The 10,951-nt window shown below is 33.3% G+C and overlaps 1 protein-coding gene across 1 annotated transcript; it reads right to left on the minus strand.

The window, feature by feature from the left end:
• Window positions 1–9,886: 9,886 nt before the first annotated feature.
• LOC134716430 (putative leucine-rich repeat-containing protein DDB_G0290503) lies at window positions 9,887–10,741 on the minus strand. Its single transcript, XM_063579426.1, has one exon. The coding sequence runs from the start codon at window positions 10,739–10,741 to the stop codon at window positions 9,887–9,889; it is 855 nt and encodes a 284-aa protein (XP_063435496.1).
• Window positions 10,742–10,951: the final 210 nt, after the last annotated feature.

Genomic DNA, 10,951 nt, shown 5'->3' on the forward strand with positions numbered 1-10,951 from the left:
ACATGAATGTCACAATTAAAATTTCGTGATATGAACCATTTGCTTATTTACAATCTGTCTCAGAATTTGGTACCCTTTTCTACGCCTTTTGACAGAAAACTCCTACTAGACCCACGCAAAATCTGTAAATCCTAACGCTTTACTTTATATAATATTCGACTGATTAGTCCAATTATAAAGAAAATTGATGATTACATTCTATCACTCTGGTATGCAAAATTATGTACTCGGTCAAACATTCCTAGCAGTACCTCCTACTAAACTTTGTTGCGAAAGGATCATAAAATTTATAGACATATATAGGGGAAATTGTACTATTACCAGGGGCGGATCCAGGATTTAAGAAAGGGGGGCAAAAATACCTTTTTTAGGCTAAAAAACATGAAATTAGTGTAATATGCACTTTTAAAACGATTCCTTGCGTGGGGCATGTATATTTTGTAGTTCCTGAAAAGTGAAAGGGTTGGACAATTTTGATGCTGAGCCTGTATTCTCCCTAATTGTCTATCATGAAATGATAGTACGGATTTAAAGCTATCTAGAGATAAATTTGATGTGGGACTTTTCATTAATCAAAGAGCTGAAAGCTCTAAAGAAAAATGACGCCACTGTCTCTAATATTGGGATAGTTTTTATGCAAGTCTTGATTTTCACATACCGTAATTAGTTTAACAATACAACATGTATCGTAAGCATATAATTGATATTCGTATATGTGTGTGTGTGAAGTGAAGGTGACAACTGGCTGGTTTTTTTAAGACAAATGAATAGGTCAAGACTACCTGAATTGTACAAATAAATACCGTAGAAAGGCTTGTATATTTCTCACTGGTACATAGTCTGAATCCGGGTCCGTTCGCTTCCATTCACGTTTGCGCCCACTCATGTTCACCCCCTTTTACTTTCACACCCTACATGTTCGCACCCAATCTTAATTGGTTTTGTGTTTAATAACTCTGTAAGCAAGTGTTTTCTTATAAGTATAATTGTTGTCATTGTCTCAAAATAAAGTGAGACAGCATTTTTTTTTGTGTTGAATAAATCTTAATCATGTTTTGGATAGCGTTTTGTTAAAAATAATAATAATCCTTTCTAAATAAAGTGGTATTTTGTCAACGTTTTATTTTGTGTTGAATAACTCTTAATCATGTTTTGGTAAGTGTATTGCTATAACTTTGTTTCATTGACTTGTTTCAAAATGAAGTGAGATTCTGACTGTTTTTTTTTCTGTGTGTTGAACAAATTTTATCATGTTTTGGTTATATTAGTGGATTGAGCACTATATTTTGGTTTCTATGTTTTATTGTTTCGTTGTTTCAGATCAAAGGGACCATACTGTTAAAAACAATTATCTTTTGTGTTTTTCCTTTAAAATCTTCAATGTTTTACTCATACCAAGCTATAAATACATTCAGTATTTACACCAAAGCAATTTAAAACAACAACCATGAGTTTCCAATTATTCAACTTGAATTTGAAATAAAATTGGGCGCGAATGAGTAGAGTGCGAACGGACCTTGGGTGCGATTGTGCGAACGTGTAGGGTGCGAAAATGTATTGGGCGCAAACAGACCTGATACCACATAGTCTGAACCCCCTTCTCCCACAAAATATTAAGTAAATAATATTTTTGTTACTGTTATCAAAGGTCTAATGAAACTCAGATAATTTCAAACATTTGTCAAAGAATTCTAGTCAAACCGGCACCTAGTTAAATTGGCACCTGGACAAATCAGCACCTGGTTGAAATCGACACCTGATATAGTCAATTCGTCACCCCTGTTAAATATATATTTTAAACAGTATTTTAAGGGTGCTATAAACAGTTTCGTACTAAAAACTAGGGGTTATTCCCCGTCTAAAAATAACCATGGAGGAAAACCCCTGTTTATTTACTTACTTTGTGAAAAAGTATCATGTTTTTTGTATTTGATTGTAAGAATTAGTTAATTAGCTTTTAATTAAAACAGGTTGAATGATTGAAATAATTTAAAAAATTATATTAAATAAACATGTTTCGAGGGGAGACAACACTGTAAACAGTCTGTTTTTTTAGCAGTGAAAATTGAAAACTTATTTGCAGCCACTGTAGCTCTTTTCGGAGCAGGAAACCGTACCCTGAAACAAGATTTTTTTGAAAGGCCAGGTAAAAACCTACAAAATTCATACAGTTTTGATTATGAAAAATGTGCATGGATCATGTCTTCATGGGTGTGTACTTGACCTGATTTCAAGTTTTTTATGTTAAAATTATACCTTTTTTCCCCCATGTTCATTGGATGAAGTTTTTATAATATATTAAAAGTACACATTATTTTTATTTCATTATAAACTAGAGAACATTCTGATTCCAGTGATATCTAGTTTTATACAAGTATCTTTATTAATCAGTCCACCAGTAAGGATCACATATGCATGGTCCCTCAAAACATGACGTCATAGAAAAAAACTGTTGATTGCACCCTAAGCAAAAAGAGTAAAAATAAGAAAGGGGTTGCCAGAATTTATTTCAGTATTTAAGCAAAAAGAGTTAAATACTAACTTTCACATTTTTGGGTGTTCATGTACATTTTGTATATATTTATTTTTCTCAACTAAATGACTTTTTTGGTGTATTTTTAATGATATATATCTATGAGTAGTCCAAATAATTATTACGTTTGGCAAGGCTTTTTTAATTGTATTCTGGAACTCCTTCCTATGACCGCAAGGCTATGTTAATTTTTTTCTGGGACGCCTTCCTACGAACGCCGTAGGAAGGCGGCCAAGAAAAAAAAATAGCCTTGCCAGACGTCATAATTATTTGGACTAATACATGAGATATTGGATATTTTTCTGCATTATTTTAACCAGTTGAGCATTTTACAGGATTGTTGGTTTAATGCTGTTTAAACTTTACTGAAAAAAAACACCTTAAATTTGCTAATTATTTGGCATGAAAGTTTGATTTATTGAAAGGGACTCATAGTTTTTCATTTTATTTTATTAAATTAATAATTGTCTAATTGTTAAAACAACAGCTTTGGTAAGGGCTTCGTTGTTTACCTTTATACACAACAACATATTCACTTTCGTTCTTTCGTTTCGTTGTTTACCTAAATACACAACAACATATTCACTATGTACTTGGTAACAGTAATTAATTAATTGAATAGAAAATATTATTACAATTATTATTGGATGCCGAATTGACGTCAAATAGGTGCCGATTTGACTAGATGCCAATTTAACCAGGTGCCGACTTGACTTGTACATTTCAATTCCTCTGAGATCGTTTGCGGTATTTTCTTGAGAAAACATATTTTCCATCATCAAAGAGAAGAAGAAACTGCTTTAAAATGATTCTGGAACGCTTCGTGATTGTTAAAATAAGTTTAAATCACTCAAAAAACAATTTTAAAACTTGCGATGTTTAAACAGGAAGTTTCAAAAGCAAGTGTTAAAGAAGAAATTAACCGGTGAGAGTGGAAATCCGTGCATGACAGATATCCCTATAGTACGACTTTGAAAGTAAAACAGTTCAATCCTTTTGTAAAACAGTCTTTAATATACCTATCACATTAAATGTTTGAAGGGTCTTAAGCTTATTCAAACCATATAAGTCGGTATGAAACACCAAAACGGAATAAACAATAACCGATTACGTTTTGTAGTTTACAAATTCTAAACTGGTTCCCGTTTGTTCGAGTGTAGTGAAATACAAGCAGAAACCAGTTAGTTTGTAAAATAGTAAATATTAAACCGAGTGTAAACTGATTCCTGGCTGATTACTACACAATGATCATGCATAATGATAACACAAGCAGATTCCAGTTTGTATGGAAAATAGTAAATACGAAACCAAGCGTGGTAGGCAGAGAAATGTAATGAAGTTCAGGTCGGCAGTAATGGAACAATGACTGCGTCATTTTCCAAAAATGACATGGAAATTTCTCGCAGGTTTGTTGTAAGTTAAGTTATCACAACCTCACAGATTTCTTGTAAACAAGATATAAGTCGGGCTATTCGATGAAATAAATACGACGGACACAAGCTAAAAAAAGACAAACAAGCAATATTTATCCAAATATTTGGTTGATATGTGTCACCCAACATAATTAAGGGGTGTGAGGGATTCCAAATCAACCAAAAGCTACGAATGAGTCTGAAATCATGGGACACCGAATATATGAATGACGGTAAAAAAATGTAGACATAAGGGCTACTTCCAGCAGTCTGGTCTTGAAAAAAGTATTCACTATATCAGTTCGGCGAAACAGACATTCCGGTCAGACATACAAACACCGACAAAAATAAATACGCCCCTTTTTTTCATCATGTTCCTTAATCCTTAATAATTCTGTTGGATATTCGTTTCCAATAGCAAAATAATGGACAAGGTTATTGTTTTCAATCCAGATACGGCCAGAAACTTATTTTCATGAGAGTGTACTAATATAGAGTATTACTGTTTGGTGGACTAATGAAATAGAAGTTAATACGTTCTTGAAGGTGTTAAGATTGTCATGCTCAGCCTAAGCAATTTGTGACAGTAATTTAAATTTCAAAATGCCTGAGTGACGTTTTTTTGACGCACTGGTCAACTCCACAGTTTCCGAATGACAAGAATTATCTCCCATTTCGTCTATCTTAATGAAAACGACATGTTTGCCAGTTACGTGGCTTTCGCCGGGAAATTTGAATATTCTGAACGAATGCAACTGAAGCTGCGTAAGGTTTCTGTTATTCCACAAACCAAAATATGCATGTGATAGAAGAATAATTCGGAAGAAAATGAGGGCTGTTGTAAGGTATATAGTAATTTATTAATATTTTTTTATCTAAAGTAGGGAAGGCAATTCAAGATGGCGACTTAGATCCCTTTAGGTTTTTCAGTATATGGATATGGATAGTAAACTGCACATTGACAGGAAATAAAGAAATAGTGATGGCAACGTTCAATACGTAAATATAGTATTGCAAATAGACAGGAAATAATAAAAAATAAATTAAAAACATTGATTTACAAAATTTTAATCTGCTTACCGAGTCCCTGTGGTCAACTCCACCATAGTGAATTTAGTTTAAACATATTTTATTTGCTGAATTAAAGCAAAATGGATTAGACACAAGTAAATCATACTTATGAAGTCTTCTCCATAATACAATATAAAGTTACAATAATAGTATAATATAATTCACCATAGTGAATCACATGATTGTAATACATCAGCGAAAAATATCTTTATAAGTAAAAAAAAATCACATAAAAAAAATACACGGGAAATGGCAAAGTTCACGTCGTCTAGTCTGATTTATCAAACATGATCCTAGCAATTTTAGACCTATAACAGTTATATGCTGCTTTGGGAAATTATTTATTTCTATTTTGAATTCACGTTTGAATAAATTTTCTGATGATTTTTGTTTACTATGTCAGAATCAAGCTGGTTTCAGAGAAGGTTATTCTACTACAGATAATTTATTTGTTATCTAAATGCTTATTAGTATCATGAAAAATAAGAAAAAGAAACTATTCTGTGCATTCGTAGATTTTGCTAAAGCCTTTGATATTGTTTGGAGAAAGGGTCTTTGGCATAAATTACTTGTGAATGATATTAACGGTAAAATGTATAATGTAATTTTTAATATGTACACTAGTATTAAATCTCGTATTATGTATAATGGTGAAATGTCAGAATACTTTTCATGCAATATCGGTGTAAGACAGGGTGAAAATATGTCTCCTTTTTTATTTTCATTGTATTTGAACGACCTTCAACAGTTTATTGAAGAAAAAAATGTATGTGGTTTAAATTGTATTACTGATGAAATAGATAATGAGTTTGATATCTACTTAAAACTGTTTGTGTTATTATACGCAGATGATACAGTGTTATTTTCGGATAATGCATCCGATCTACAGTTGCAATTAGATATATTCTTTGAATATTGCAGTACCTGGAAATTAAAAGTTAACACAAGTAAAACTAAGATTATAATTTTTTCTGGTGGTAGATTACCCAAAAATATTAACTTTATATATGACGGAAATGCATTGGAGATAGTCAATGAATTGACATATATATATAACTTTATTTCCTCTATTATAGAGATTTGGTGTACATGAAATATATAAATTACAAAATTACAAAAAACAAAGAATTAAAGTCACTGTTTAAAGTTAATATGAGAAAAAATGAGCACTGTTTATAATATCGATAACGGACACATCTTCTACCGATTATAGAAATCTCTGCAGATTTTTTCAACGTGACGAACACAAGTCTTAGAGAAAAAAGTTAATTCATCGTTTTCTAATTCATATGACGTATTGCAAGAGAGAATTGTTGTTGTGAATTCATGTGCCGAAAGACTGTCCATAAAAACACTGAACTGAATGGGATTAATGTTAATAATGTCTTGCCATAAATCATCTCTTTTGTCTTGAATAAAATCACAGGATACTAGTAAGTGTTCAACGATATTCAGGAAGAACTTTCCACATTTGTCGCAAAGTAAATGTCCATCTTCATAACGTACTATAGAACATAAGTCAATAACATATTTGGCGGAGGCACGAAGTTCGGGAAACTGTTTCGCAATTGTCCATGCTTTATGCGGTTTGATTGCAGAATGAATACGTCTAAACATATAAAAGTCATTATCGCATGAAATTCGGTAAGACCACCATGTTTCTTCACTTGCGTTTATATTCTGATTTACAATAACTGACCAAAGTTTTTTTGATGGGAAAGAACCAGTATTTGCAAAATTGACAATATAATCTGTAATGTTATATTTTTCGGCTGCTTTATAGATGTCAGGTATAAAACCAAGTTGTTCTGGAACACATTTATGTTTGAATTCCATAAGTCTGCTTATCATTATTCGTTTTGGTAACGCAGAAGACTTTAACCTACACAGTCTACCAAAAAATAAAAGTTTACATCTGTTGATAATGCTTTCAACTGAAAACCAACCTAGAAGACTTGTACATTTATCAGAAAGGGTTCGTTTTGGAAGTCCTTGAATGATTTTACACACAAATCTGTGAGATCTTTCTAACATCGTAATTTCTGTTTGAGTCAAATTGTTCCATAATTCACAACCATATAGAGCTTTGCTGTAACATATTTGAAGTATTATCTTGGAACACGTCAAAGGGTTTAAAATTGATGGATGAATTCCAGAATTTAGAACTGAAAGAGCAGTTGATCGCAATACTCTACAAGCATTCAACGTCTGGTCCATTGATCTAAATTTACAGTTCAAAAGAATACCGACATGTTTGGCAGACGTCACGAGTGGTATGATGTCATTATATAAAGTTAGATTGCTTGAAACATTCTTGTTCTTCTTTGAATAATGTAAGACGTTGCTTTTGGTCGGAGAGAACTTGAATGCCCACTTCTCGCTATATGTCTGACACATGCTAATAAGGTGTTGCATTCCTTTTTCTGTTGTTGAGAGTAACGCAATGTCGTCGGCTTGAACAGAGCTGCTTACACTGATATCTAGAAGAACGCATCCCAATTTAGAATCTTCAATGTCACACAAAAGATCGTTTATGTATACTAAATATAACAGAGCTGATAAGATGCCACCTTGGCGAACGCCTCGTTTTAGTTCAAACCAACGAGATAGCCTACCATTGAACAGTACAGAACTACGCATCTCACTGTACATTTCATCTATGAGCAGCCATAAATCACCGGTAACTCCATATTTATGCAGTTTACATAACAATGCATCATGCCATACGGTGTCGAAAGCTTTCGTGCTATCTAAAAGAACAACTATAACATCGCTGTTACGTTCAATATAATGACGAATCGGTCCTCGTAAGTTAAATGAAGCGTGTATACTTGATAATTCCTTTTGGTATGCCATCTGAGATTGATGTGGAAACTTTATGTGCAAGGAGTCGAATCGAGGATAAAGAGACTTTTCGAATATCTTAGCAATACAACTTGTTAACGATATACCGCGGTACGAATTGGGATCGGTTTTGTTTTTATGTCCACCTTTGAACAACGGTATAATTACACTTGTTTTCCAATCTAGAGGAGTATAACGTGTTTGTATTATCAGGTTGAATAGATTGCATAAGTGGTTTTGCAATGTTTTACCACCATATTTTATATGCTCATATGAAACGTTGTCTAAACCTGTAGATTTGTTGTTACATAAACATTTACAAATGTTGTAAATTTCTTCAAACTCAAATGGGTTGATTGGAACTTTGATTTCCTTCTGCGTTTGTCGTATTTTATTCACCTCAAGTTTTACCAAATTTATGTTTGCTGAGTTTGTTAACGTGCTATCAAACTGAAAAATGGATTCAAAATGGTCCGCCCATGCTTCGCATATTTCGCTTTCGTTTGTATGAGTTAATCCATTTAAATTTAGTTCACGACAAAAAGTTTTCTGTTTACGTCTGCTTTTTAAGACCGACCATACATATCTTTGATCATTGTCGATAGACTCTTCCATTCTGTTGGCAATGTTCATAATATGTTCGTTGTAAGCTTTATCCATTTCATTTCTGAAAGTCCGTTTTGCATGTTTGTAATCAGCAAAGAATTGATCGCTTCTATCGTGAACTTTTCCGTTCTGTATCCATAAACTGCGCCTATTTAGCATTGTTTTGTGTGATAGATCTACGACTTTCGTCCAATAAGGCTTTATATGTTTCACAAATTGCTTATGTGGGAGTGTTTCCTTGTCAGCTTTTTGAACAGCAACTATAATAGTCTTATAGTAGAGCTCGATATCTTCTTTGGTCGCTGGTTGTGAAGGCATTTGAACAGACCATAAAAATTGTGAGACTGCAAATGAATAGTCGTTAACTGAATTCGTTTCTAACGCTTTGGTCCACGATACTTTGTCAGCCATAACACTTTCGTATAAGTTGTCACTATCAGCATGACATTGTTCAATTAGTAAAGTACACGCGATAGGCTTGTGATCAGAAACGTTAAAAATGCTTTCGTCTGGGACAAACACATTGTAAATATCTCGTGTATTTTCGTTATTTGTGACTATGTGGTCTATCCCTGTTTTAGGACCATCCTCATAAGATTGAAATGTACATACCGGACCTTTGGCAAAGTCCTGAACATGTAATGATATACTGTTATTATCAATAAGGAGACTTTCAAGAAGTTGACTACGACGATCCTGAGTAAACGAATATCGTGATCCACCAATCTTGCAGTTGAAATCACCAAGAATAAACACCGTCCCATGATTCGAATACGATTTGTATATGTCCATTAAGTATTCAAGTTCATTAACAAATGCTTCGTTGGGTTGTGTAATTGCTGGTAAGTATATAGACAGAAAAAATATGCTAGGTAAATTAGGAAGTTTTAGTTCGATACCGCATATCCTATTGCTATCAATGACTAATTCTGTGACATACGGAGATAAAGTTTTAGAGACCATAATCGCAACACCACCACGGGCGCTAAAACTGTATTTTTCAGGGCAGTGTTCATCGGCGCATTTTCCAAATACTAAATAGTTTTGTTCATCGATTGAATTAAGGAAGTGGAATTGTGATTTTCTCAGCCAGTGTTCAGATAAACAAATAACATCAATCTTATTATCATTTAAGAATTCTTGTAGATACGGTACTGCGGACATAATTCCGCGACAGTTCCAACATGCTATGTTTAAAGACATTTATGGATGTTCGGTCTTTGTAGATAAAAAAACTGACCATGGAAGCCATTCTTTTAGAAAAATGCCTTCAGGCCAAAAAGAAGGATCCCGTATTAAGCTTTCACATTGAGCATCGATATTAAGTTGCGCAGAAGCTGTTCGTCGGTTTTGTTTATCAAAATATCTTAAATGTGTTACATTAACACCTCTTGCAGCGAGATATTCACGCATAGATTCTTCACATGAAATGTGTTTGTCGATACCACCTACGTAGAATCTGGATACACGGTGTCTTGTTTTTATTAACAAATCCACGAAAATTGTCAACAGTTGTGGGATTACACATGGAAGTTGGAAAATGCACTTGTATATTTGTATTTTGTTCATTTCCTGATATATTGTTGTTGGTGTTCTTGATTTTATTTTCTATTGAAGTAGACGGAGCTGGATTAACAACATTACTTTGTACATGTATGTCTTTGACTAAAACGGACAAATTCGTAACATCAGAGGATCTGACGTGTTTTGTGTGTGAGTCAACTAGAGAATTGGAATGTTCATTAATGGTGTTCCTTTGAATTGGCTTTGTGGACTGACTCAAATCGGATTCATTGTAATTATCTAATGCTTCAGCTGAAGCTGTAACTTGTTTAGATTTTGATTTTAGAAAGTCTGCGTACGATTTTGTAGACTTGTCAAGGACTTTGACATCTTTCTCGGTGTTTATGATACGTTTTCGCAAATCACTAATTGACCTCGTGTGAGAACAACAATCAATATTTACTTTTTTGAGTTCATCGTCAAATTCTTTCAGTTTATCACTCATGATGTTTGTTTTTGTTTTTAGACTGACAACGCCTTGCGCTCGTGTATCACTTAGCTGGTTAATTCTATATGACTCAGATTTCACGCTTGAACGTAGTTCGTTAACGTCTAGTTTTACTGTTTTAAAGTCGTTTTTTATTTTGTTTACATCTGTCGTTAACTGTTGAATGCTGTTTTCGTATTCATCAAGTTTGTTTCGGAAACTTTTTTCAATTTCTAATTTTTTTGATTTGCAGATCATTTCCGCTTCGTGTGTAACGACACTCATGTTGTTAACTGTTTTAGCTAGGTTTTCGTTGTTATCTCGTAAGGATGAAATTAACTTTATATATGACGGAAATGCATTGGAGATAGTCAATGAATTGACATATCTTGGGTTGAATTTTTCAAGAACAGGTAGCTTTATGAATGCTAAGAAGATTTTAGTTAGAAAAGCAAATAAAGCAATGTATGAAGTATTGAAAAAGGGGAGGTTGCA

This window comes from Mytilus trossulus, chromosome 4, assembly GCF_036588685.1.
Source record: "Mytilus trossulus isolate FHL-02 chromosome 4, PNRI_Mtr1.1.1.hap1, whole genome shotgun sequence".
NCBI lineage: Eukaryota > Metazoa > Mollusca > Bivalvia > Mytilida > Mytilidae > Mytilus > Mytilus trossulus.

Bases quoted from the DNA above. Each gene is read 5' to 3' on its own strand.
- LOC134716430 (XM_063579426.1), bottom strand. From the start codon at position 10,741: ATGAGTGTCGTTACACACGAAGCGGAAATGATCTGCAAATCAAAAAAA.